The sequence below is a fragment of the Oryctolagus cuniculus genome, chromosome 10, assembly GCF_051225735.1.
Source record: "Oryctolagus cuniculus isolate XC-2025 breed Fujian yellow rabbit chromosome 10, ASM5122573v1, whole genome shotgun sequence".
In the NCBI taxonomy this organism is placed as follows: domain Eukaryota; kingdom Metazoa; phylum Chordata; class Mammalia; order Lagomorpha; family Leporidae; genus Oryctolagus; species Oryctolagus cuniculus.
In genome coordinates, this window is record NC_142876.1 from 2,698,371 (window position 1) to 2,725,790 (window position 27,420).

At 61.7% G+C, this 27,420-nt stretch overlaps 1 protein-coding gene and 1 long non-coding RNA gene across 6 annotated transcripts in view; one reads left to right on the plus strand and one right to left on the minus strand.

Moving 5' to 3' along the window:
- ZNF516 (zinc finger protein 516) overlaps positions 1-27,420 on the plus strand; it is a 160,609-nt gene that overhangs the window by 31,395 nt on the left and 101,794 nt on the right. For all 4 annotated transcript variants that reach the window (XM_070049852.2, XM_089304972.1, XM_089304971.1 and 1 more), the window contains exon 2: positions 8,681-10,598. In XM_070049852.2, the coding sequence (XP_069905953.2) occupies positions 8,828-10,598 (1,771 nt within the window). In that variant the 5' untranslated portion in view covers positions 8,681-8,827. The remainder of the gene's footprint in view (positions 1-8,680; positions 10,599-27,420) is intronic.
- Positions 352-8,673, minus strand: LOC149123670 (uncharacterized). 2 transcript variants are annotated; one of them, XR_016213853.1, is made up of 3 exons: positions 2,224-8,673; positions 1,824-1,991; positions 352-804 (listed from the first exon to the last, which is right to left on the minus strand). It is a non-coding gene; the product is annotated as an uncharacterized LOC149123670 (long non-coding RNA). The 2 variants fall into 2 exon arrangements; XR_016213852.1 differs by having other exon boundaries at positions 1,824-8,673.

Consider the following 27,420-nt stretch of genomic DNA (forward strand, 5'->3'; position numbering starts at 1 on the left):
CAGTCCTTCACCACCAGCCCAGCCTTTGCTTCTAGAAGGTCCTGAATACAGTAGGACTGAGCACTCCTAGCTCCGTGACAGAATGGTGGGCAGCCGGGTGGCAGCAGGGTGAGGTGTGCAGCAGTGGGCTCCCTCGTGGGGGGAGGGGCAGTTCCCTGGGCAGCTGGGTTGACAGCCTTAACTCTCGGGAAGGAGTGTGTGTTGGCTCTCATGGTGCTGGGACCGGTGTGGCCTTGGCGGGGAGACGGCTGGCCCTGTGGTCCATGAGCTCCAGCCCGGGCAGGGAGGGGGAGTGAGCTGTCTGTCCATTCAGCCGCGAGTGGTGGGGCTGCAGCAGGTAGGTAGGAGCCGTTTCTTTTCTTTTTAAACATTTTATTAACATGCAGTGTACACACCTAGAAATGTACTAGTGTGTGGAGATCAGTGACATTTGGTCATCCCGTCACCCTCATAACCGACACCCAAATTTAAATCAAAGCAGTGGCCGGTGCCGTGGCTCACTAGGCTAATCCTCCGCCTGCGGCGCCGGCACACCAGGTTCTAGTCCCGGTCGGGGCGCCGGATTCTGTCCCGGTTGCCCCTCTTCCAGGCCAGCTCTCTGCTGTGGCCAGGGAGTGCAGTGGAGGATGGCCCAAGTGCTTGGGTCCTGCACCCCATGGGAGACCAGGAGAGGCGCCTGGCTCCTGGCTTCGGATCAGCGCGGTGTGCTGGCCGCAGCGCGCTGGCCACGGCGGCCATTGGAGGGTGAACCAACAGCAAAGGAAGACCTTTCTCTCTCTCTCTCTCTCTCACTGTCCACTCTGCCTGTCAAAAAAAAAAAAAAAAAAGATAAAAAAACCAAAGCAGTAACAGTGCCTGAGAGTCTTCACTGCCCCCCTTCTTTGTCTTTTATGTGAAGCTGGGGTACATTTTCCTTTCCCTGCTGTGATCTGGGGAGGCCAGATTTGGTAACTATGTACCAAGTGAGTGACAGCAAATAAGAAAACGTGGCTGCTTTTCTTTCTGGGCCTGGAGCTGGCTTATTTCTCAGTTGCGTCCTGTTCCCTTGTGCAGAGGACCGTGCACCTGTGCGTGGTGTGGGTCCTGACACGGAGTCACGGACTCAGACTGTGTCACGCGTGCCCCGTGTACACTCAGGAGGTCGGCTGGCGAGTAGCCGTCCCTTAACAGCAGCTGTTTATGCGGTTGCTTCAAGTGCACGTCACTTTCTGGAAGCAGGTGCAGTAGCACCGGCAGATACCGGCTTGGCCTCCAGGCCTCGCGTTCCTTCTGCCCCGGCCGTGCCTGGGCTGGGTGGGCGTGAGCAGAGGCCGAGCCTCGAGGCTGCAGCGTGCTGGCGTGGCCCTGGCAGTGCCCGCTCCCTGCTCCCAGTGTCACATCGGATGAGGCCAGGGGAAGACTCGAGCTGTGTGTGTTTCTAGCCCAGGTGTGAAGTGTGGCAGAGTGGAGCGAGGCCAGGGTGGCGGATGATGAGTTAGGACGTGGGACCGTGCCTGTCGTGACCTCAGTGCCGTGACAACCCTGAGGCCCGCGTGCATGGTCTTCGTGGTCTCTGAAAGCCATGGCAAGCGACTGGTGTGGCTGCCTTTTTTTGTTTTGCCTTCACTTCTACCAAGAGCAGTAGGGAAGGACGGCGTGGCTTGGCAGAAGAGTCCCCGACCACTGCAAGGCCATGTGCCCCGACCGCAGGTGCCAGGTTTTAACTGTGCAGCGGAGCCACACTGCCGTTGTCACTGGGAGCCGAAGGGGGGTTTTGCTCGTGGGTCCTTTGTCCTTGCAAGGAGTGTCTGTGTGTGTTGTTGGGGGGCGGGGCTGGCTTTTACCTTTAGACCCTGGGAGTGTGATGCCCTGCCATCAAGGGTGTTTGCAAATGCAGCATGAGACGGTGCAGGACGCAGCCTTGGAACCGTGACGTCGTGTCCCTGTCGCAGTCGCTCTCTCTGCACAGTCCCCGACCGGCCGCCTACCGGGCGGAGGCATGCAGCTGCTTCCTGCGTGCAGCGCGGATCGGAGATAAACTAGGTCACGGTACGGTGGCCGTGCTCGGCAGTAATGGAGCTGGGCCTGCCAACCGGGGCTCGGGGGAGACTGTCCTTTCGAGCTGGGGAGCCTCTGAAAGGACCGGGTGGCGCGTGTGCAAAACGACAGACAGAATCTCCATTCCCTGGGTGATGTGCCTCCCAGCCGTCCCGCCCATCAGGAAACAGACACGCGATTACTTACAAGTCAGGAGCATCAGTGGCTGAAGTGGTTGATCCCTCCCCGTGAGCTCTGAGCGAAGGGGTTTTTGGGACGGACTTTGGTGCTCACCAGGCCAGCCAGGAGGTGACGCTTACCGGAAGGCGTGCGGCCTGCTGCACGGAGTCCCCTCCCTGTGCACTCGAGAGCACAGTTCTTTTCAGACTTGCAGCCTCTTTGAAACAAAAAGCGCAGAGGGAAGAGGACGCTGGGCGGGCCTCACTGCGGCCTGTTTTCTCACCCTCGGGAGAGAATGCTGGTTTCCGGGAAGGGGTGAGACACAGGGTCACCGGGACGGCAGGTACGGCTCTTTGCTGGTGGCTCAGCCAGCGTGACAGACACAGCGTCTCTGTGGAAGCTAATTCCAGTGAACTGCTCCAGAAGAGGGTGTGCAGTAGCGAGCAGGCAGTGTTCCAAGTGGGAAGATGGGCGTTGCCGAGCGTTTCTGAAGAATCTTGAAAATGCTCTGTTAGGTGCTGAATTGCAGACGGTTTCTGGGTTGGGCTTGGAGAAGACCTCCAGGCTGCCTGTCACTTGGCCTTTCCCTGCAGTTTCTCCAAGGCCCTAAAAATAGACACCCTGCAGGCTTCACTCTCCGGGGTTGTCCCGGGGTTCAGGGTCTCTGCCTGCTTTGCAGCTTCTGCCTGTCCGGCCGTGCTGTGGGCCTGGTGCTCTTGTGGCCGGGTGTCTGCCGCACACAGGGAGCAGCCCAGCCCCTCAGGGACCCAGGGCTTCAGCCCAGCCTCCTGGCTGGGGACGTGGGGTGCTCGGGCCCCTGGGGAGGGCTCCTGATGGGAGTGCTGACCACACTGGGACTCTGCCGGCCGAGACCCCCGTGCCAGGGTCAGGCACAACACCTGTTACCGCCAAGCCCCAGCCACAGTTCACTTACCTTTCTTCCTAACATTTTTGTCAAGTTTACTTTTTTAGTGGCCAATAGATCGGTAGCGTCACAGCTCGAGGGAACACTCGGGGAAGAATCAGTCGTATGGAGAAGTCCCGGAAACGCACCGATGGTGGCGAGAAGACCGCCGGAGGCGGAGACTCCAGCGCCCGCACTTGCACAGGGACGCTGCTGCATTCGCGTCTCTGTGGCCGCTTTGGACTTCCTGACGTCCTGTACATGACTGGGCAGGGAGCCTCCCCTCCTCCCTCCTCCGTGCACAGACTTTCCTGAATGTCATCAAGAGCCATGCTTTGTATTTCCAGATGCCCCGCCCCCTGCCGTGAGGTCAGAGCTGACACCAGCCTTTATGTTCTGGCAGGACAGAAAGGACACGGGGTGGTTCACATATTGATGCTGGTCTGTTCTTTCCGCTTGTATCAGGAAGTGGGAGCGTGTGTGCCCTCCCGCCCCAGGGCTGTATCAGGAAGCTGGGAGCGTGTGTGCCCTCCCGCACCAGGGCTGTATCAGGAAGCTGGGAGCGTGTGTGCCCTCCCGCACCAGGGCTTTCCTTGCGTGGTGGCTCAGAGCTTCATTAAAGATAGCCTGTGTCCAGAGTCCCGTGCAGGCCAGCATGCGTCCCGGGGGACAGTGAGCAGTGGCTGCGGCCTGGGCGGCGGGGCTGAAGCCAGTGTTCCGTCATCACAGAGTTCATGTCCTAGAGCGGGGACAGCGGCTTACGCCGGGGGCCCGCGTGTGGGCGCCTGCCTGGAGTCACCCGTGGGGGTGGGCAGTGCTTAGGGCCTACAGGGAGCCTCTGAAGGACAGGGAGTTTTGCCATCTTGGCCACCGCCGCCTCACCTCTGGACAAAGGCTAGTTGCGCCCCAAGTCCAGGATGAGTTTTGGGGGGATGCCTGTGAGCTCACTGGAGCTGGGCCTGCCGCGGGCCCTGGAGCTGCCGCCGGGCACGCCCTGGCATAGTGGGCTTGTGTCCTGGTCCCCTGCGTGGGGGCGGGGCGGGGCTGCTCCTTCTGGTGGCCTTTTATTCATTTCTTCTTCCTAGCCTGGAAATGCAGCTCGTTCATAATGGATTATTGATTGGTCTGAGGCCAGCAGCAGCCGTGAGGCCTGGCGTCCAGCGCTCGCCCGCCCTCCCGGGCTGAATGCTTCGCTTCACGGGCTGTCCGGGCCCGGCCTGGCCACTCTAAGCCTGCGATTGTTGCTCCCGTGCAGGGTGGTTTGCGGGAGAGGAACTCCTCATTGTCGTCCTGGAATTTCCCTGTTTGTCCCAAGAATAGGCTTTTTGTCTCAGGGCTCAGATAAGCTGGTCGAGGATGTTAATGATGCATTTAATTCGTGGCCAGCGTACTACAGGGTAGCTAGTGAGGCCGGCTACATTGTGCCCCGAGAACAGCAGGCGCAGTGTGCAGTGGCGCCCACGGGGCCGGCGCCCACGCGGGGCGGCCCAGTCTCCCAGCCTCTCCTCGGAGGCTTGCCGGGGCGAGCCTTTGGGTTCAGTGGTTGTGGACGGGGAGCCCCGAGGCTGCTCGGCCGGCAGCGGCGCCGTGGATCTCTCCGGAGCTTTCTAATGACAGTGTGGCCATCCGGGTTCTCACAAGGGTGTGGGTGTCGGCGTCCAGTGTCGTGACGGGTCGCTCGTGGCCCTCATCAGGGAACGGTAGCCTGACGGGCGCTGGCTGCCGCCTCGGAGCAGGACGTGGCCGTCCGTTCCCAGCGCCTCGTCGTCCCGTTGTCCGCCCTGAGCGAGTGTCCGTGGGGTGTGGAGACTGGCGCCGCTTCCTCTTCCGGGGTGAGATTCTGGTGGAGCGAGCCCCAGGGCTGTGGGGCTGCGGGGCTGTGGGGGCAGGCATCGCAGGTGTGGGCGCCCCGTGCAGCTGGCCAGGCGTGGCAGGACAGCAGAGCCGGGAAGGCCCCGTGGACCCCTGGCCAGCTTTCCCTGGGGTCCGCCCCTGCGCCGCGGAGAGTCGGAGCTGCCTTCCAGCCGGGCTGTGTGTGTTATCACAGGGTTTTTCTGTCTTCCGCTTTCCTTCGGGGACCGGAGGTGACCGACAGAGCCAGGGTCCCCAGGGCGGGGAGGGGCGCGCCGCCTTCCACCGTGTTCCGTCAGCAAGGGCCGGTGGGTTGGTTCCTTCCTTTTAAGCTGACTTGGTGAAGAAGCTGCCGAATTCATAGCGACAGAGAGCGATACGCACGCGGCGGTGGTGGTGACACCAGTCTGTCCCTGTGGCCTAGGCCCGGTCTCAGCAGAAGCAGCAGGCTCTAGGACCCACCCGGAGTCAGGTCTGTTGTGAAGGGCTTGTGAGCTGGAATGGTTTGGCTGTGGCTGTTGCAGAGGATTATAGCCGTTGGCGAGAGAACTTTTTATTTATTTATTTTTAAAAACGTTTCATTTATTTACTTGAAAGGCATAGTTAGAGAGAGAGAGTGAGAGTGGGTCTTCCATCCACTGGGTTCACTCCCCAAATGGCTACAACGGCTGGGGCTGGGCCTGGCTGAAGTCAGGAGTTTCTTCCGGGTCTCCCACGTGGGTGCACTTGGGCCATCTTCCGCTGCTTTCCCAGGCGCATTAGCAGGGAGCTGGGTCAGAAGTGGAGCAGCCGGGACTCAAGCCGGCACTCACATGGGATGCCGGCACTGCAGGCCATGGCCTAACCTGCTGCACCGTAGTGCCAACCCCCGAGAACTTTTATCAAATCACCCGTTGTGTCCTTAAAGCCCTGGTGTAGTGGAGTAGCTGGGACTTGAACCAGTGTCCATATGGGATGCCGGCACTGTAGGTGGCAGCTTTACCCGCTACGCCACAGCGCTGGCCCCCTTCATTCCTTCATTTGACAGTTACTGATCGTCACTCAGCTGTGTTGCCAGTGACTGTTTAAGCCACACAGAAGTACCGCGTGTCCGGGTCATTTATGTCTTAAATATGAAGATAGGGATTGAGGAACGAGACACCAGGAAGATGCGTCTCAGTGTCACAGGGCTGACCCGAGTTAGTGCCACAACTGGGCTTTGATTCCTGGTGGTCTGTCTGGCCTCAGCCACATGCTGGCCTCTGTTCACCCATCTGTCTGTCTGCAACCCAGGGGACTGAAAAGGGGCTGAGAAAGGCGTTACCCGGGATGAGGCGGGTCAGCCTCTGCCTGCTCTGAGTGGGCACGCGTGTGTGTGCGGGTCCCTGAGCCTGCTGGTGTGGGATGGGGCAGTGCAGTGGCCAGGCCCCGGCCAGCCAAGCTATGAGGAGCCCCAGCTTTGTCTTAAGGGTGGTAGAAGCCTGTGAAGGAGTGTCCAGGAGCTGTGTCCACCTGACTAGGGTGGACGCACGGCCTGCCAAGGGAATGGGGAGGGGTCTGGCCGGCAGGGTGCGGTTGTTCCTGGGGGTCTGGGAGGGTCCTCCCAGTGCTGCGTGATGCGGAGCTGTTGCTCCGCGTGGTTGGCGGCCCCCTCCCTGGACACGTGGAGACTGGTCCCATGGGACACTGCGTGCTGCGCTGCCCTCTCCGACTTGAACTCCCGCAGCCCCGCCCCGTTTCTTGGCTTCTCCGATTCTGGCTTGTGACTGTGGCCACGCGTGTTTGCAGTGGATGCTCAGGAAGCACCCCTGGCACTGCCCAGAGACCCCAAGAGCACGCGTGGGGTGCGGGGCCTTGTGATGCCATCAGGGACTGGTGTCCACTTGCACTGGGTCCGCACATACCCTTTGGCCCTCGTAAAATGCTCTCTCCTGGTGTGTGTCTCGGGGTGCGCTGGTCCCTGTGGACACCTCTGTGGAGTTAGCGATCCCAGGGGGACACTGGCAGGTGATGTTTCCATGGGGGTGGGCACATGCTCATGTCCCGGCCTGACTCACACGGTTTGTTCTTTGACACACTTGCCCAGGCCGCGTTCACCCTGAAGTCAGAATGTGAGTCACGTGGTCCTGTCTCCATCTCATTGTGCTTCACAGGGGATCCCTGATGTAGGCAGCCCCTGTACATGTGGCCGTTCACAGATGGGTGTCCCCTGCTGTCCCCTGTCCTGTCCCTGTGCTCACAGTAGGTGTGCATCCCCTGCTGTCCCCTGTCCTGTCCCTGTGCTCACAGACGTGCGTCCCCTGCTGTCCCCTGTCCTGTCCCTGTGCTCAGAGATGGGCGTCCCCTGCTGTCCCCTGTCCTGTCCTGGTGCTCACAGACGTGCGTCCCCTGCTGTCCCCTGTCCTGTCCCTGTGCTCACAGATGTGCGTCCCCTGCTGTCCCCTGTCCTGTCCCTGTGCTCAGAGATGGGTGTCCCCTGCTGTCCCCTGTCCTGTCCCTGTGCTCAGAGATGGGTGTCCCCTGCTGTCCCCTGTCCTGTCCCTGTGCTCAGAGATGGGTGTTCCCTGCTGTCCCGTGTCCTGTCCCTGTGCTCACAGACGTGTGTCCCCTGCTGTCCCCGTCCTGTCCCTGTGCTCACAGACGTGTGTCCCCTGCTGTCCCCGTCCTGTCCCTGTGCTCACAGACGTGTGTCCCCTGCTGTCCCGTGTCCTGTCCCTGTGCTCACAGATGTGTGTCCCCTGCTGTCCCCTGTCCTGTCCCTGTGCTCACAGACGTGTGTCCCCTGCTGTCCCTGTGCTCACAGTAGATGTGTGTCCCCTGCTGTCCACTGTCCTGTCCCTGTGCTCACAGTAGGTGTGCATCCCCTGCTGTCCCCTGTCCTGTCCCTGTGCTCACAGACGTGCGTCCCCTGCTGTCCCCTGTCCTGTCCCTGTGCTCAGAGATGTGTGTCCCTTGCTGTCACTTGTCGTGTCCCTGACACAGACCACCTTAGTAGGGCTGGCCTCTGCCTGTGCACCTGGTAGGAGGGGCTTAGTGAATGGGCCTGAAGAGGCAGTGACCATACGGTGTGACCGATGCTGGTGCCCCCGGGGCTGGGACAGCCCCTCTCGAGGTGGTCCCGTCCTCTCTGGGCAGGCACTGTGGGCATCTGGCCTGTGGACAAGGAGGATGGGCAGATCACACAGAGCCCCATGGGGTCTGGGGCGGACTTCACATCAGAGTTGGGTCTGAGTCCTGTCGTCCGAGCGTTTGGGAGAGAACAGGGCTGGGCCCGGAGGGAGAGGGCGCGTGAGCCAGGCCGGGGAGCTTGTCCAGTTGGCTGGCTGACCTCTGGCCACACAGGTGGGAACGTGAGGCTGGGCAGCGGCCCGGCCCTCTTCCGGAGCCCCGGGCGTGTTTGCGCCTCCTCTGTTCCTGGTTGGATCCCCGGTCTCTCTCTTGGGACGGCCCGCCTTGGCGCGTCAGCGTGGCTGCACGTCCCTCGGCTCGCGGCCTCGGCCTCCTCCCAGCTCCCTCCCGGGCTCCTGCAGGCTGTTGCCACGGTCTTTCCTTACAAATGTGCTGTTGTGGGAAAAAATAGATGGTTTTGGTCCATGTTCCGCTCCAGGCACTAGTTTTAATCACCTGGCGCACAGTTCGGCGGTGGCCCAGGCACTAGTTCTCTGGCTGTGGGGTGGATGATGTTTGCCTGGTGCAGTCTGCCTGCCGCGTGGGGAGCCTTGCGAGTGACATCTCCCCTCTCCGTTCCAGGTGCTGGCTGCCGCGTGCCGTGTGCCCCGCGTGGAATATGTCCCTTCCCATTGCGGGTTCCCGCCTCATCCCGGGAATCCAGACGCCGCTCTGAGGATGGAGAGATAAGACGCCGGAACCCCGTGCCGCACCCACGCCCTCGTCCCCATGGATCGAAATAGAGAGGCCGAGCCGGAGCCAAGGGGCGGCCCCAGCCCCCCCAGGGCCAGCCGGAGCCGCGAGGGGGACGGGGACAAGGCCGCGTGCCACAGCTGCTGCCTCTGTGGCAAGAGCTTCGCCTTCCAGAGCTCGCTGTCGCAGCACATGCGCAAGCACACCGGGGAGAAGCCCTACAAGTGCCCCTACTGTGACCACAGGGCCTCGCAGAAGGGCAGCCTGAAGGTCCACATCCGCGGCCACCGCACGGGGACGCTGATCCAGGGCCACGAGCCCGAGGCCGGGGAGGCCCCGCCGGGTGAGCCGCGTGCGGCCGAGGGCCTGGACGGGTGCGCCAGCCCCACCAAGAGCACGTCGGCCTGCAACGGGGTGCTGAACGGGGCCGCGCCCGGGGACGGCGGCCGGATCCTGCTGCGCAGCAGCCGCAGGGAGGCCGAGGGCGCCGCGGGCGCCCCGGAGGAGGCCCAGCCCGCCGCCCAGTGCTCCTTCTGCAGGACCCAGTTCGAGCGGAAGAAGGACCTGGAGCTGCACGTGCACCAGGCCCACAAGCCCTTCAAGTGCCGGCTGTGCAGCTTCGTGACGCTGCGGGAGGAGTCGCTGCTCAGCCACGTCGAGCGGGACCACATCACCGTGCAGGTGCCCAACGGCGTGGGGGTCTCCATGGAGAACGGCAAGCCCGAGCTGGGCCCGGGGGAGTTCCCCTGCGAGGTGTGCGGCCAGGCCTTCAGCCAGACCTGGTTCCTCAAGGCGCACATGAAGAAGCACCGCGGCTCCTTCGACCACGGCTGCCACATCTGCGGCCGGAGGTTCAAGGAGCCGTGGTTCCTCAAGAACCACATGAAGGCACACGGGCCCAAACCTGGGAGCAAGAACCGGCCCCGCGGCGAGCTGGACCCCGTCGCCACCATCAACAACGTGGTGCAGGAGGAGGTCGTTGTCGCCGGCCTGTCCCTCTACGAGGTGTGCGCCAAGTGCGGAAACCTGTTTACAAACCTGGACAGCTTGAATGCCCACAACGCCATCCACCGCCGGGTCGAAGCCAGCCGGACGCGGGCCCCGGCCGAGGACGGGGCCTCCGAGGGCCCCACGGACACCAAGCAGTTTTTCCTACAGTGCCTGAGTCTGAGGCCCTCGGCGGCCAGCGACAAGCTCCCCGGCGGGCCGGCTGGACGGCGGGTGGCCGAGTTGGACCCCGTCAACAGTTACCAGGCCTGGCAGCTGGCCACCAGGGGCAAGGTGGCCGAGCCCGCCGAGTACCTCAAGTATGGGGCCTGGGACGAGGCGCTGGCTGGGGACGTGGCCTTCGACAAGGACAGGCGCGAGTACATCCTGGTGAGCCAGGAGAAGCGCAAGCGTGAGCAGGACGCGCCGGCTGCCCAGGGTCCCCCCAGGAAGAGGGCCAGCCTGCCCAGTGACCCCATGTTGCCGGGCCACCTTGACCCGCGGCCCGCCGTACGCCCCAGCCGCCGGGCCGCGGCCGCCGCTGGCCAGGGCAAGTCCTCTGAGTGCTTCGAGTGCGGCAAGATCTTCCGCACCTACCACCAGATGGTGCTGCACTCCCGTGTGCACCGCCGCGCTCGCCGAGACAGGGACGGCGACCGGGCCGTGCGCGCCCGCTGCGGCTCCCTCAGCGAGGGGGACTCGGCTTCCCAGCCCAGCAGCCCGGCCTCAGCCTGTGCCACCGCCGACTCCCCAGGCTCTGGGTTGGCGGACGAGGCCGGCGATGACAGCAGCGAGGAGGCCGCCCCCGAACCGGCACCAGGTGAGCGCGCGTACTTGGGTGGCCGCGGTCCAGGTCACCCGGGGATTCCACCTGAGCAACCTTGTTCCCAGGCCCCCGTGGCTGGCCCTGTGCCCAGGTGGCCCCACGTCCGGGTGTCCTGAAGCTGGGGTGTGTCTGGAGCCCGGGCTGGCGGGTGCAGACACAGGCACCTGTCAGAGCCACTGGCCATTCCTTTTTGCTAGTTACCCGTATGTATTTGCATCAGTGAACACCTTTGACCTCAAGCTGATGGTGTCTCCACGGGCATTAGGAACTTGTAAGCAAGGGCACCGCAGTGGGCCGCTCAGGTGTGCTCAGCAGGGGACACACGCACAGAGAAGGATGCACGTGCACCACACACGGGCATGCACGTGACACACATGCATGCACACACCATGCACAAGCACGTTATGCATTCACGTACACACGACGGCTGCACACGCCACAGACATAGGTGTGCAGATAGGCCAGACACCTGGTCATGCACACACATGGGCATGCATGATGGACACACTCGTGCATGTACAGCGCGCACGAGCAGACACACGTGTGTGCACGGGGACACAGGCACACGAGCAGACACGCGTGCCCCCGTGCACACAGGCACACGAGCAGACACGCGTGCCCCCGTGCACACAGGCACACGAGCAGACACGCGTGCCCCCGTGCACACAGGCACACGAGCAGACACGCGTGCCCCCGTGCACACAGGCACACGAGCAGACACGCGTGCCCCCGTGCACACAGGCACACGAGCAGACACGCGTGCCCCCGTGCACACAGGCACACGAGCAGACACGCGTGCCCCCGTGCACACAGGCACACGAGCAGACACGCGTGCCCCCGTGCACACAGGCACACGAGCAGACACGCGTGCCCCCGTGCACACAGGCACACGAGCAGACACGCGTGCCCCCGTGCACACAGGCACACGAGCAGACACGCGTGCCCCCGTGCACACAGGCCAACCGGCTGGGTGGAGTAACGCCCGTCACTGTGCAGCGGTGCTGACTCCTGAACTCAGGTGGTCCTGTGCGTGTAGAGACGGCTGACAGGGCGGATGACGTCCAGGTAGCAGCCAGCAGAATTTTAAACAGCTTGGCCCCCTCTGTTGACAGATTTTCCTGCTTTTTACGATTTTAAATGCTTTGATAGTTCTCCATTCTTTTGCTGTGGGGACTGTTGTACACGGAAGGCGAGGTTTCAGTTACGGAGCTTTTAACGTTCTCCACGAAGCCGCGCGTGCCCCTCCCTTCTCCTGCGAGCCAGCTAGCAGGTGTTGCTTTGCACGGAAAGTTCTAGAAAGATAGAGATCAGAGCCCCCGGGCGGGGCCGGTGGCGTCTGCAGGGAGGAGGCTGGTGAAGCAGAGGTTGGTGCTGGGTTCCTCAGAGACGCTGCCCTGTCTTGGGGTAGAATTCACTCTGACGGTGAACGGTGCTAGCCGAGGGCCGCCCCCTCGGCAGGCCAGCGGCAGAGCCGGACCCAACCTGGGGCTGGTGTTTCAAGGCGGCTCTTCCGGGGGTTCTGACAGGAGAGCGTTTGCATGTACGTTTACGTATTCATGTGGGTTGTAGTTTTAGATCTGCTTTCTACTTAGAATTGAAAAAACAAAAAAGCTAGGAACATTTGTCTCCACAGTCAAGGAATTTTATTGTTCAGGATTTATGGTTTTATTTGAAAGATGCTCTGAGTGACAGAGGGAGAGACAGAGGTCTTGCATCGACTGGCTCCTGGTCTGGGACTCGGAGCTGGAGCTGCATCCGGTCGCCCGTGTGGGTGGCGCCGGGCCAGCAGCTGCTGCCTTTGCAGGCACTTTCGCGAGAGCCGGATCGGAAGTGGAGCAGCCGGTACTTGAACCTGCACCCGTACAGGATGCTGGCTTCCAAGGCGGCGGCTTAACCTGCTGCGCCACAGCGCCGGCCCTGCGCTAGAGACGTTTTGCCTGAGTTAAGGTGGCCACAGCCGTTTGATGGAGGCCTCACCCCCTGGTTCATCTATGGAGACAGCCGCTGGTCTGCAGGAAGTTGTTTCCGTAGATGAGTGAGACGTGTGGGCTAGCGAGCCGCCAGCACTGAGCGCCACTCGCCTCTCACCTCGGGAACGACCGCGGCCGTGATTTGCTCATTCCGCGTCTGATGCGATTGCTGTGCCCACTTAGTAACTACTTGGCTGTTGAAACGCAGCACCTGAGGTGATGACCCGCAGCCCCTCGATGGGCCGGCTCCCTGGGGGAAGTCACACGTGTCCGAAACCCACGAGAGTGGCGGCTGCCTTCCAAGTCCTCGAATGAGGTGGTTCCCGTGTGCGGTGACCCAGCCCTGGCTCCAACACCAGTGCCGTCCGGAGGGTTCCCGCGTTGTTCTGGGCAGCTGGAGAACGTTTTTGATATTGGAATGATGGGCAGGTTTCCTATCCGGTGTGCCACTTGGGTGACAAGGACCCAAGGACCTGAGCCAGCACCCGTTGCCTCCCAGAGTGCGCAGCAGCAGGAAGTCGCAATCCTGAGTGGAGCTGGGGCCGTGAACCCGGGCACTCCAGTGTGGGGTGTGTCGGAGCCGCAGGACCCAAAGCCTGCTCTGAAATGTTTCATTTTAAGAAGCGTCACAGGGTATTACTTTTTCAGAAATAACGGAGGGTGGCAGGGCACGGCCATGAGGTTAAAGCCAGGGCATGAGACCCGGGTCGGAGAGGTGCTGGGGAGCCCTGAAATGCAGTGGGGTGTGTCACCGGGGAGTGAGCGGGAGGCCCGAGCCTCAGGTGTGAGGAAAGCAGCTGCAGGGTACTCGCTAGGGAGCTTGGGAAGCCGAGCAGAAGCAGGAAGTGTGGGCCGTTCCCGTGGGGATAGCACACCCTGCGCAGACGTTGCTCCGAAACCCGACACGCAGGAGGGACCGTGCACGAGCGGGAGTGAAGAGCCCCGAGAGCTGACCCGGAGTGGCCTCGACAGCAGTCCGCCTTGGCGCATTTGTTTTTATTTCTTAAAGACTGATTGATTCACTTGAAAGGCAGTTACAGAGAGAGGAAGAGACACACAGAGAGAGTGCTCCTCCATCATGGCTCACTCCCCCAGCGCTTGCTGTGGCGGAGCCAGGAATCCCCTGGGCCTCCCACGTGGGTGGCAGGGCCGTCTGCTGCTTTCCCGGGTGTTAGCAGGGAGGTGCTCACAAGCAGAGCAGCCAGGACCTGAACTGGTGCTCACAGGGGTGCTGACGGCGCAGGCTGCACCCAACGCCAGCCCTCCTTCATGCCATGAATTACCCACTGCCGCGTGTTTGCTACTTCAGTTTCTGTTCTGAGTTGTTGTGAGTGAGCAGGTGTTCACGTTTGTGGGGCATTTGTGTTTTTCGCGTTTGCTTGTTCATGGGTTTTGCACGTTTTCCTAATGTGTTGTTTGTCCTTTTCTTAACGCGCGGAACTCTTGTGTACTGTGGGTCTGAATCTCAGTGCGTACGTTTCAGATGCTTTATCTGTTTCTGCTCGCCTCAGGAAGCCTTTTATTGTAGAAGTTCTGAAGTATCCGACTTGTCCGTTTTTTCCTTTATGGCTTTTCAGTTCTACTTTTTGCTTTTTTTTGTGTTTGGATGTCACACGCCTCTTAGGAAGACATTCCTTACTCTGATCTTCCAGCTTGCGTTTCTCTGTGTGTTCTGGGAGGAGCTTTAAAATTATTTCTAAATTGATATCCCGTTTTCCCACCTGATGGATTCAGCAGCCGGCTGGTTCCTCAGCTCTGGACTCCCGTGAGCTGGGTGCTTGGCCGCGTCTCGCGACCCCGTGAGGTGTGCGTCTGGGACATATTTTCAGGATCACTCCAAAGAGGGGCTCCAGTGTCAGTGCCGACAGGAGGGGGCGGCAGGTCAGAGGCGCGGAGCCTGGAACTCTGTATCCTTGTAGTCGGGCCGCTCCCTCCTGTGGGCCTGGCCTCTGTGCAGCCCCTTCTTAGGAGTGCCCTGCCCCAGTGCCAGCCCCACAGCAGGTCCCGGGCTGGGCCTGGAGGCGGGAGGTCTCCCCTGGGAACCGCAAGAGGTGGCTGTGCCCACAGGACCCTCCTAGAGATCACGGCTGTGCCCCCTGCTGGTGGTGATCACTGGCTGAGACCAGTCCAGTGCAGGTGGACGGTGGCCCTGTGTCTTGGTGCCCTCTCCCCAGCTTCCCCGTGTGCCACGGTGCACCTGCCTCGTGGTGAGAGAGGGCGTGCGGCTCTGTCCCTGCGGCTCGCTGCAGCGCACTGTGGCATGTGGTGTGTATGGTGTATGTAGTACGCGTCTTGGGGACCGTGTGTCTGCCTCTCGGAGAGCTGCGCGGGGAGTGACCCGTTTGAATGAGGTGTGTGTTTGGGAAGCAGGGCTTCAGATCCGCAGCTGAGGGGAGGGCGTGTCTGGTTGAAGCTGGAGCTTAGACAGTGCAGGGACGGCCCTGCGATACCTACGTGGTCAGGCCGAAAACGCTCGTGGACTGGGATTTCTGGCGAGTGTCTCTGGCGGGTGGATCCTCTCCGGTCGGCTCTCTGGTGTTATTCAGGTGTGTGGGAACTGCCCCGTGCCGCGCTCCGTGGGTGTCGTCCCGCAGGGAGACCTCCGCCCTCAGCACTGCACGGGTGAGAAGAGGTGCGGCTGCGCAGGGCTCACACACGCGTGTGTGGCATGCGGCATGTGTGGTGTATATGACGCATGCAGCATGTGTGTGGTGTGTGTGGCATATATGGCATATGTGGGGTCGTGGTGTATGTTGTGTGCGTGGCATATGTGTGTTATATGTAATTGTGGAGTGTGGCATGTGGCTTGAATATGGTGCATATAGCATATGTATGGTACTTGTGGTGTGTCTGGTGTGCGTGGCATGTGTGCAGTGTGGCATTGTGGTGTGTCTGGTGTTTGTGGTGTGTGTTGTGTGTAATGTGGAGTGAGCATGTGACTTGTATATGGTATATGTAGCATGTGTGTGGTGAGCACATAGTGTGTGTGGAGTGTGGCATATGTGTGCCATATGTGGCGAATATGTAACAGTGTGGCATGTATAGTGTGTAGCATGTATATGGCATGTGTGACACATGTGGCTTGTGTGGTATATGTAGCATGTATATGACATTGTGGCACGTATGGCTTGCGTGGTGTATGTAGCATGTATATAGCATGTGTGTGGCATGTGTGCCAGTGCGTGGGACAGGAGGCTGGCTGTGGGGTGCTGAGCTCTGTGGGCGCAGTTCTCTGTCTCTGTTCTGTCATGAGCTGTCAGTTTTCTGTGGCATAGTTCTGGGCTCTGGCATCTCGCTGGTAAATCCCAGACAAGAGCTGGTGGGAGTTAAGGATGCCAGGTGCCAGCGCCATGGTGTAGTGGGTAAAGCCACTGCCTGTAGTGCCGGCATCCCATATGGGCGCTGGTTTGAATCTCAGCTGCTCCACTTCTGATCCAGCTCTCTGCTATGGCCTGGGAAAGCAGTGGAAGATGGCCCAAGTCCTTGGGGCCCTGCACCTGTGTGGGAGACCCAGAAGAAGCTCCTGGCTCCTGGCTTCAGATCAACATAGCTCTGGCCGCTGAGGCCATTTGGGGGAGTGAATCAGGGGATGGAAAACTTTCTCTCTCTCTCTCTCTCTCTCTCTCTCTCTCTTTCTCTTTCTCTTTCTCTTTCTCTTTCTCTTTCTCTTTCTCTTTCTCTTTCTCTTTCTCTTTCTCTTTCTCTTTCTCTTTCTCTAACTCTGCCTTTCAAATAAATAAATAAATCTTTACAAACATACAGGATGCCAGGCCTGACCACTGGGATGATGGCCACATGTGTGGGCCCCTTTCCTGGATCAAAAGGAGAGACTGAGAGTTGTTTGGATCACTCTGAGCAGTGGGTGGTGAGCTCCTTGGCCGGTGACGGTAGAGTCGAGGGCCGCCCCAGATCTGGGTGAGGAGCCAGACCCGGCCGTGACGTGGTTTAGTGGGCAGATTTCCCTGGTGCTAACTCATCTTGTCTGTGTGTGCACTAGCTGAGCTTCCTTAGTTTGGTTAAAAAAAGAACCTCTGGGCTCACGTGTGGAGAAGTCCCCGCGAGTCACCGCTCTCACGAGCGCTCTGTGTCCGGCGTTTGAGCTGATCGGGATCACCGTGCGTGCATCGCAGGCTGCGCATAGTGGACGGGAGTCTCGGAAACGCCGGACCTCCCCCGTCTCTGCAGCGCAGCGGCGCGTCGAGAGATGTCAGGTTGTCTTGGAGAGATGGCTCTGTCACGGGGCAGAAGGTTCTGGAGCTGCGCTTGCGGTGAGGCCAGGCCTTGCCGAGCCAGCCGGGGGCCCTGCCCTCATCTGGGGGGTCAGGTGAGCCCCCGCATGAGTGACGAGCACTGTGGGGTGCAGGGGCCTCGCTGTTCAGCGCCCAGGCCGCGGCCGCTCTGCGAGCACGGCTCCCCTCTGTCCCTGCGTCTGGTGACAAGGGTGACTTGGGCCTGCTCCTCTCAAGGGCGGGGGGAGGCAGCTCGATGTGGACTCTGTGTCCTGAGCCGGGGTTTCCTCCCGACCTTGGCCGTCACCTGTGTCTCCGGCATCCCTGGTTCCTGACAGTCTGGGACGGCTCCGACAAACTCATTCCAGGACGGTCCTGCTGCTGGGACCGCGTCCCTGACCTGCCTCTCTGACCCGTGCGGGGCCTCTGGCGCGGGAGCTGCCTGTCTCTTGCACTCGGGCACAGCCTCCTGTGGGTGCCCCGTGCTGGCTGTTTCCGGGCAGAGCCTGCTGGGCTGTGTGGTGTCACCCCGGCCGTGACGTCTGGGGAGCGGAGGGGCCCCACGCCGTTGGCAGGTGCCTCAGTAGCTGAGAAGGAGCTGCCCCTACTTGTCCGGAACAGTCGACCTTGGTTTCACTTGAGTGCTTCTTCCTCCAAGTCTTTATTTAAAATAACAGTAGTAGGCATCAGGAGCCTGGTGCATTGTTTAATTCCTGAAATGGTACTGGGCTTAAATGGCCAAAGTCACCGGTTTGATTCTTGCATGAGGCGTGGAGTCTTGGACGCTGGGCGTGGCCCGTCAGCCCTGCTCTCCGGAGCTCGGGCGTTTTGAAGACTCCGGCAGCGTCCAGAGCCTGCAGCTCCTGTGCCCACCCCTGAGAGCCAAATGAGTGGGGACCTTCCGTGTCGCCCGAAAAACTGCCCGAGTGCAGGCAGAAGCCTCGTAGCCACGGGGCTGTTGTGGGAGATGCCGGCTCCTGGGGTTGTAGGGGGACATCCGGCATACTGGCTGGGCGGGGGCCCAGGAGACCAGGGGCTTCCCTCCTTGGGCCATGCATGTGGGACCTTGCGCGTGGGGTGACTGGAAGAAGCCGTGGGCACGAGCTGACGAGTAGTTTGTTGTCACCTTCTGATGAAAAGCTTGGAAATTGAAGTGTTTAACTTGGCACTGTTTTGCTGTGTGCCGAGTCGTCATTGTAGGAGATGCAGATGGGAAAAGAATAAATGGAGTGACTGCCCAGAGGCGGATCTTGTCCACCTGGAGTCCAGCGCCCCCTCGGCGCGTGTCCCTCGTGTACCTGGTTTCTGTCCGTTCCCATCCTCGGGTGTGTGGTGTGCACGCACGCACTCTAAGCACAGCTGGACAGCGATGGCTCCCTAAGCCCCTTTCGGACCTGAGGCCTTGTTGCCTTCTCAGCTTCACTGCTCGCAGACCCTTGTGCGGGGCTGGGCCGAATTCCCCTGGGGGCTCGGTAGGTGGCGCCGTCACTCATTTCTGGCAGGTAGAGACGGGTTTTTGGGTGGGTGTGGCTGGGACTTAGCTCCTGAGCAAAACACAGGAAGACCCCTGGGTGCTGTGACTGTCACCTTTCATCCCGGGCATGAGACAGTGGGCCGGGGGAGCCGGGGCCCGCCGCCCTGGGCACAGCCCTCGACTTCCGTGCAGCATGAGACAGTGGGGCGGGGGAAGCCGGGGCCCGCCGCCCTGGGCACAGCCCTGGACTTCCGTGCAGCATGAGACAGTGGGGCGGGGGGAGCCGGGGCCCGCCGCCCTGGGCACAGCCCTGGACTTCCGCGCAGCATGAGACAGTGGGGCGGGGGGAGCCGGGGCCCGCTGCCCTGGGCACAGCCCTCGACTTCCGTGCATCATGAGACAGTGGGGCCGGGGGAGCCGGGGCCCGCCGCCCTGGGCACAGCCCTGGACTTCCATGCAGCATGAGACAGTGGGGCCGGGGGAGCCGGGGCCCGCCGCCCTGGGCACAGCCCTCGACTTCCGTGCAGCATGAGACAGTGGGGCGGGGGGAGCCGGGGCCCGCCGCCCTGGGCACAGCCCTCGACTTCCGTGCAGCATGAGACAGTGGGGCCGGGGGAGCCGGGGCCCGCCGCCCTGGGCACAGCCCTCGACTTCCGTGCAGCATGAGACAGTGGGGCCGGGGGAGCCGGGGCCCGCCGCCCTGGGCACAGCCCTCGACTTCCGTGCAGCATGAGACAGTGGGGCTGGGGGAGCCGGGGCCCGCCGCCCTGGGCACAGCCCTGGACTTCCGCGCAGCATGAGACAGTGGGGCGGGGGGAGCCGGGGCCCGCCGCCCTGGGCACAGCCCTCGACTTCCGTGCATCATGAGACAGTGGGCCCGGGGGAGCCGGGGCCCGCCGCCCTGGGCACAGCCCTCGACTTCCGTGCAGCATGAGACAGTGGGGCCGGGGGAGCCGGGGCCCGCCGCCCTGGGCACAGCCCTCGACTTCCGTGCAGCATGAGACAGTGGGGCCGGGGGAGCCGGGGCCCGCCGCCCTGGGCACAGCCCTGGACTTCCGCGCAGCATGAGACAGTGGGGCCGGGGGAGCCGGGGCCCGCCGCCCTGGGCACAGCCCTCGACTTCCGTGCAGCATGAGACAGTGGGGCCGGGGGAGCCGGGGCCCGCCGCCCTGGGCACAGCCCTGGACTTCCGTGCAGCATGAGACAGTGGGGCCGGGGGAGCCGGGGCCCGCCGCCCTGGGCACAGCCCTGGACTTCCGTGCAGCATGAGACAGTGGGGCCGGGGGAGCCGGGGCCCGCCGCCCTGGGCACAGCCCTCGACTTCCGTGCAGCATGAGACAGTGGGGCCGGGGGAAGCCGGGGCCCGCCGCCCTGGGCACAGCCCTGGACTTCCGTGCAGCATGAGACAGTGGGGCCGGGGGAGCCGGGGCCCGCCGCCCTGGGCACAGCCCTCGACTTCCGTGCAGCATGAGACAGTGGGCCGGGGGAGCCGGGGCCTGCCGCCCTGGGCACAGCCCTCGACTTCCATGCAGCATGAGACAGTGGGGCCGGGGGAGCCGGGGCCCGCCGCCCTGGGCACAGCCCTCGACTTCCGTGCAGCATGAGACAGTGGGGCCGGGGGAGCCGGGGCCCGCCGCCCTGGGCACAGCCCTCGACTTCCGTGCAGCTGTTTCTTGGGTTTCCCCAGGCGGGAAGACAGCTGTGTTTTCCCGTCACTGGCACACGGGCTATAGCGTTGTTTCCTTGATTTTGGCCTCAAAACTAAGTCTGTGTATAGTCAGGCCATTCATTTTCTTCTGGCCCCGTGCAGTGCTGTAGGTCTCTCCCAAACAGATCATGGAGCGCACACTATTGCGGATACGCCGGACTTCTCGCTCTGCCGAGGGGTTCGCGTTTCCCCCTTCATCGTCACGCTCAGAGCCGACCCAGTGGCAGCCTCGTTCCCCCGTGTTTCGCTTGCGTGTCCAGGTTGGCTTCTTTGGAATGATACCCTGGGGGACTCCGAAAGCAACGGAGAGGAGAGTGGGAAGCAGTGTGCGGGGCGCACAGGTTGTGTTCACCACAAATCTGCCTCTGATTTGGTTTTTAAAATGCACAGTCATGTTTCCCCTAAAGCTGAGAGACTTCCGCAGCGCGGCGACTGCCCCGTGTGGGATCCCACATGTCACGGGGGACCTGTCTTGCTGTGGGGGTGTCTCAAGGCTGTTCGTCCTCGGAGGTTGAGATGCTGTGGACAGTGGTCAGCCGGGGGGTTCTGAACCTTTGGTTCGGAAACGCAGCGAGAGCAGCAGTTCCATCCGGGAGCGCCGTGTGCTAGCCGACGGGAGGCAGGCCTCTGGGACGCTGCGCAGGCCCTGCAGTGGAGTGCGTCAGGGGGAGGCAGGAGGCGTTCCGGTGCCGCCGCCTCTGTCGTTACGCACCCAGGCAATGTCACGGGCAGCTTCAGGGAGGGTTCCTGTGCTAAGCAGAGACTTGCTGGGTTGCATCTTTCCGAATGCTGTTCAGAGAGCGAGTTAGAAACGTGGCTGCAGCCCCTTCAGCCGTCGTCGATGAAGACCAGAGGTCCACGGACGTGGCCGGGCTGGGTGACGGCGGAGGCGATCTCGGGACGCCGGCCTTGTTCTCAGGGCTCCGGCTTCCACGTCTGCGGATTCATAAGATGTTGAAAGAGCTGGAAGAGGGCAGGGTGGAGCGCCCTGGGAAGGTGCCCTGCTCTTTGAAGTGGCGCACGGGTCCCATTCAGTGCCTCTGGTGCCTCTGGGTTTCAAAGCCGTCTCGCTGAGGCCGTTTGCCAAGTTTCGTTTCAGAACTTTACAGCAGCCATCAAGTGGTTGCAAGCTGAGAGGCCCTGAGAAGGCCTGTGCAGTCCTGGTATTCCCGACCACGTGACCCTGTGCGCTCAGGTGGTTTCTGCAGGTCCTTGGGCTGTGTCCGCTCAGCCCGAGGAAGGCTAAACAGGCCTGCATTCATATCCCTCCCTCTTTGCCTGTTAGCCATGGCCACCCTTTGAGATGAAGTCGCTCACCCCCACCCCAACATGGAGAAGTGGAGTATCCTCCCTGTGCTCTAGCCTCAGCCATGGAGGGACAGTGTGGATGGTGGATGGGGCTGGGGGGCAGTGTAATAGGAATCTTCAAAAAAAAAAGCCTCTGTTTTTCCTCTAATAGCGAAGCTTTCAAAGCCTTGGGTCACAGGAGCTGTGTCCTCAGGGGCAGTGTGCACAGGTGTGCAGTCCTGGTACACGAACTGTGTCCTCAGGGGCAGTGTGCACAGGTGAGCAGTCCTGGTACAGGAGCTGTGTCCTCAGGGGCAGTGTGCACAGGTGTGCAGTCCTGGTACAGGAGCTGTGTCCTCAGGGGCAGTGTGCACAGGTGAGCAGTCCTGGTACAGGAGCTGTGTCCTCAGGGGCAGTGTGCACAGGTGTGCAGTCCTGGTACAGGAGCTGTGTCCTCAGGGGCAGTGTGCACAGGTGTGCAGTCCTGGTACAGGAGCTGTGTCCTCAGGGGCAGTGTGCACAGGTGTGCAGTCCTGGTACAGGAGCTGTGTCCTCAGGGGCAGTGTGCACAGGTGAGCAGTCCTGGTACACGAGCTGTGTCCTCAGGGGCAGTGCACAGGTGTGCAGTCCTGGTACAGGAGCTGTGTCCTCAGGGGCAGTGTGCACAGGTGTGCAGTCCTGTACAGGAGCTGTGTCCTCAGGGGCAGTGTGCACAGGTGAGCAGTCCTGTACAGGAGCTGTGTCCTCAGGGGCAGTGTGCACAGGTGTGCAGTCCTGGTACAGGAGCTGTGTCCTCAGGGGCAGTGTGCACAGGTGTGCAGTCCTGTACAGGAGCTGTGTCCTCAGGGGCAGTGCACAGGTGTGCAGTCCTGGTACAGGAGCTGTGTCCTCAGGGGCAGTGTGCACAGGTGTGCAGTCCTGGTACAGGAGCTGTGTCCTCAGGGGCAGTGTGCACAGGTGTGCAGTCCTGTACAGGAGCTGTGTCCTCAGGGGCAGTGTGCACAGGTGAGCAGTCCTGTACAGGAGCTGTGTCCTCAGGGGCAGTGTGCACAGGTGTGCAGTCCTGTACAGGAGCTGTGTCCTCAGGGGCAGTGTGCACAGGTGAGCAGTCCTGTACAGGAGCTGTGTCCTCAGGGGCAGTGTGCACAGGTGAGCAGTCCTGTACAGGAGCTGTGTCCTCAGGGCAGTGTGCACAGGTGAGCAGTCCTGTACAGGAGCTGTGTCCTCAGGGCAGTGTGCACAGGTGAGCAGTCCTGTACAGCAGCTGTGTCCTCAGGTATAGTGTGCACAGGTGTGCAGTCCTGGTACAGGAGCTGTGTCCTGAGGGGCAGTGTGCACAGGTGTGCAGTGCTGGTACAGGAGCTGTGTCCTCAGGGGCAGTGTGCACAGGTGTGCAGTCCTGGTACAGGAGCTGTGTCCTCAGGGGCAGTGTGCACAGGTGTGCAGTCCCGGTACAGGAGCTGTGTCCTCAGGGGCAGTGTGCACAGGTGTGCAGTCCTGGTACAGGAGCTGTGTCCTCAGGGGCAGTGTGCACAGGTGAGCAGTCCTGGTACAGGAGCTGTGTCCTCAGGGGCAGTGTGCACAGGTGAGCAGTCCTGTACAGGAGCTGTGTCCTCAGGGGCAGTGTGCACAGGTGAGCAGTCCTGGTACAGGAGCTGTGTCCTCAGGGGCAGTGTGCACAGGTGAGCAGTCCTGTACAGGAGCTGTGTCCTCAGGGGCAGTGTGCACAGGTAGCAGTCCTGGTACAGGAGCTGTGTCCTCAGGTATAGTGTGCACAGGTGTGCAGTCCTGGTACAGGAGCTGTGTCCTCAGGGGCAGTTTGCACAGGTGTGCAGTGCTGGTACAGGAGCTGTGTCCTCAGGGGCAGTGTGCACAGGTGTGCAGTCCTGGTACAGGAGCTGTGTCCTCAGGGGCAGTGTGCACAGATGAGCAGTCCTGTACAGGAGCTGTGTCCTCAGGGGCAGTGTGCACAGGTGTGCAGTCCTGGTACAGGAGCTGTGTCCTCAGGGGCAGTGTGCACAGGTGTGCAGTCCTGTACAGGAGCTGTGTCCTCAGGGGCAGTGTGCACAGGTGAGCAGTCCTGGTACAGGAGCTGTGTCCTCAGGGGCAGTGTGCACAGGTGTGCAGTCCTGGTACAGGAGCTGTGTCCTCAGGGGCAGTGTGCACAGGTGAGCAGTCCTGTACAGGAGCTGTGTCCTCAGGGGCAGTGTGCACAGGTGAGCAGTCCTGGTACAGGAGCTGTGTCCTCAGGGGCAGTGTGCACAGGTGTGCAGTCCTGGTACAGGAGCTGTGTCCTCAGGGGCAGTGTGCACAGGTGAGCAGTCCTGTATAGGAGCTGTGTCCTCAGGGGCAGTGTGCACAGGTGTGCAGTCCTGTACAGGAGCTGTGTCCGCAGGGGCAGTGTGCACAGGTGAGCAGTCCTGGTACAGGAGCTGTGTCCGCAGGGGCAGTGTGCACAGGTGAGCAGTCCTGGTACAGGAGCTGTGTCCTCAGGGGCAGTGTGCACAGGTGTGCAGTCCTGGTACAGGAGCTGTGTCCTCAGGGGCAGTGTGCACAGGTGAGCAGTCCTGTATAGGAGCTGTGTCCTCAGGGGCAGTGTGCACAGGTGTGCAGTCCTGGTACAGGAGCTGTGTCCTCAGGGGCAGTGTGCACAGGTGTGCAGTCCTGTACAGGAGCTGTGTCCTCAGGGGCAGTGTGCACAGGTGAGCAGTCCTGGTACAGGAGCTGTGTCCTCAGGGGCAGTGTGCACAGGTGAGCAGTCCTGGTACAGGAGCTGTGTCCTCAGGGGCAGTGTGCACAGGTGAGCAGTCCTGTACAGGAGCAGTGTCCTCAGGGGCAGTGTGCACAGGTGAGCAGTCCTGTATAGGAGCTGTGTCCTCAGGGGCAGTGTGCACAGGTGAGCAGTCCTGGTACAGGAGCTGTGTCTTCAGGGGTAGTGTGCACAGGTGAGCAGTCCTGTATAGGAGCTGTGTCCTCAGGGGCAGTGTGCACAGGTGAGCAGTCCTGGTACAGGAGCTGTGTCCTCAGGGGCAGTGTGCACAGGTGTGCAGTCCTGTACAGGAGCTGTGTCCTCAGGGGCAGTGTGCACAGGTGAGCAGTCCTGGTACAGGAGCTGTGTCCTCAGGGGCAGTGTGCACAGGTGAGCAGTCCTGGTACAGGAGCTGTGTCCTCAGGGGCAGTGTGCACAGGTGAGCAGTCCTGTACAGGAGCAGTGTCCTCAGGGGCAGTGTGCACAGGTGAGCAGTCCTGGTACAGGAGCTGTGTCCTCAGGGGCAGTGTGCACAGGTGTGCAGTCCTGGTACAGGAGCTGTGTCCTCAGGGGCAGTGTGCACAGGTGAGCAGTCCTGTACAGGAGCTGTGTCCTCAGGGGCAGTGTGCACAGGTGAGCAGTCCTGGTACAGGAGCTGTGTCCTCAGGGGCAGTGTGCACAGGTGTGCAGTCCTGGTACAGGAGCTGTGTCCTCAGGGGCAGTGTGCACAGGTGAGCAGTCCTGTATAGGAGCTGTGTCCTCAGGGGCAGTGTGCACAGGTGTGCAGTCCTGTACAGGAGCTGTGTCCGCAGGGGCAGTGTGCACAGGTGAGCAGTCCTGGTACAGGAGCTGTGTCCGCAGGGGCAGTGTGCACAGGTGAGCATTCCTGGTACAGGAGCTGTGTCCTCAGGGGCAGTGTGCACAGGTGTGCAGTCATGGTACAGGAGCTGTGTCCTCAGGGGCAGTGTGCACAGGTGAGCAGTCCTGGTACAGGAGCTGTGTCCTCAGGGGCAGTGTGCACAGGTGAGCAGTCCTGGTACAGGAGCTGTGTCCTCAGGTGTAGTGTGCACAGGTGAGCAGTCCTGGTACAGGAGCTGTGTCCGCAGGGGCAGTGTGCACAGGTGAGCATTCCTGTACAGGAGCTGTGTCCTCAGGGGCAGTGTGCACAGGTGTGCAGTCCTGGTACAGGAGCTGTGTCCTCAGGGGCAGTGTGCACAGGTGTGCAGTCCTGGTACAGGAGCTGTGTCCTCAGGTATAGTGTACACAGGTGTGCAGTGCTGGTAGAGGAGCTGTGTCCTCAGGGGCAGTGTGCACAGGTGTGCAGTGCTGGTACAGGAGCTGTGTCCTCAGGTATAGTGTGCACAGGTGTGCAGTCCTGGTACAGGAGCTGTGTCCTCAGGGGCAGTGTGCACAGGTGTGCAGTCCTGGTACAGGAGCTGTGTCCTCAGGGGCAGTGTGCACAGGTGAGCAGTCCTGGTACAGGAGCTGTGTCCTCAGGGGCAGTGTGCACAGGTGAGCAGTCCTGTACAGGAGCTGTGTCCTCAGGGGCAGTGTGCACAGGTGAGCAGTCCTGGTACAGGAGCTGTGTCCTCAGGGGCAGTGTGCACAGGTGTGCAGTCCTGGTACAGGAGCTGTGTCCTCAGGGGCAGTGTGCACAGGTGAGCAGTCCTGGTACAGGAGCTGTGTCCTCAGGGGCAGTGTGCACAGGTGTGCAGTCCTGGTACAGGAGCTGTGTCCTCAGGGGCAGTGTGCACAGGTGAGCAGTCCTGGTACAGGAGCTGTGTCCTCAGGGGCAGTGTGCACAGGTGTGCAGTCCTGGTACAGGAGCTGTGTCCTCAGGGGCAGTGTGCACAGGTGAGCAGTCCTGGTACAGGAGCTGTGTCCTCAGGGGCAGTGTGCACAGGTGAGCAGTCCTGGTACAGGAGATGTGTCCTCAGGGGCAGTGTGCACAGGTGTGCAGTCCTGTACAGGAGCTGTGTCCTCAGGGGCAGTGTGCACAGGTGAGCAGTCCTGTACAGGAGCTGTGTCCTCAGGGGCAGTGTGCACAGGTGTGCAGTCCTGGTACAGGAGCTGTGTCCTCAGGGGCAGTGTGCACAGGTGTGCAGTCCTGTACAGGAGCTGTGTCCGTCCTCAGGTGTAGCCGTGCGCAGGCTCAGTGTGCAGATGGCACGGGTATATTCACTGTTGTGTCAGGGTTATCTAAACAGGAGGTGTCTCAGGAAATGTGGGTTTCTCAACTCAGCATCACCTTTTCCTGAGTGTAACACTTGCTGTCGGGTTGTATTTTATGACTTGCAACAGGATTGACTATTTTATTCACGACCCCGCATCTGCAGACAGTAGGTTTGTAAGCTTAGGGCTCTTCTGTCTGTCATAGAGCATTCTGGACTCTGATTGCTCTAAACCCCCCGTGCTATGCCGTGCGGCCTGCCCAGGGCCTGCCCATCGAGGCTGAGGTGCGGTGGGGGCTCCTCGGGGGAGCACTCGGGGCGACCAGCGCGGGGCTGTAGTCAGCTCCCTCCAGCATCGCCGCCCTGGGGCTCCCCCTGCCCAGGGGCCGTCGCCGCCCAGGGGCTCCCCCTGCCCAGGGGCTCTGGCTGCCGCTAGCCTTGGCTTCCTGGGTCTTCCCTTGGTTCCGGCGGGCGAGGCGATGCCTTTGCGTTCCTGCCGTGAGGCTGGTTGGTTACTCCTGTTTCAAGTTCTCACCCCGTCGTGTGACCCGCGGTCCGTCCGTCACTGAAAACAGCTTCGCGTTCGCACTGTCTGTACTCTCTCTCGTACCCCCGCAGCTCACGCTGGCTGTAGTGGAGTGACTGTTTCCCTCCCGCACTTGAAGGCCGGGCTGGACTCCAGCTCCTGAGCACTGCGTGGGAGGGGAGCCGGGGCCGCCGAGCCGGGGTCGCGGGGCCCACAGGCTGTGCCGTGAGCCGTCCACCGGAGGCCGAACTCCTGCTCTGGCTTCTCTCAGCCAGTTTGTCCACACGCCTGACCCAGGATGTGCCGCTGGCGTCTCCAGAGACGGCCTTCCCTGGGCGGGACAGGCCCTGGCTGCGACAGCGGGACAGCCCTTCCGTTCCCGGGACTTGGGACTGAGACTCCGGCTGTCACCATCAGAGCCCTTGCGAGGCAGGACCGGCAGAACGCAGCCGCTCACACCCATCGGGGCAGAGGGGCAGACGTGGGCTCGGCCCCCACCTGCAGCGTGGCTTTCGCCCTGGAGCCCAGCCCCTCGAGCAGACCTGTGTCTTGCTCAGCTATGGGGCCACGGCTCTGGAAAGCGCCCTTGACCTGTGGTGAGGCGAGCGAGGCGCCAGGCGGGTGTGCCGGGGCTGCAGTGGCCGTCACGCGCCTCACGCTCGCTCCGTCCCGTGGCCCTGGATCCCCGAGAGCTGCTCGGCT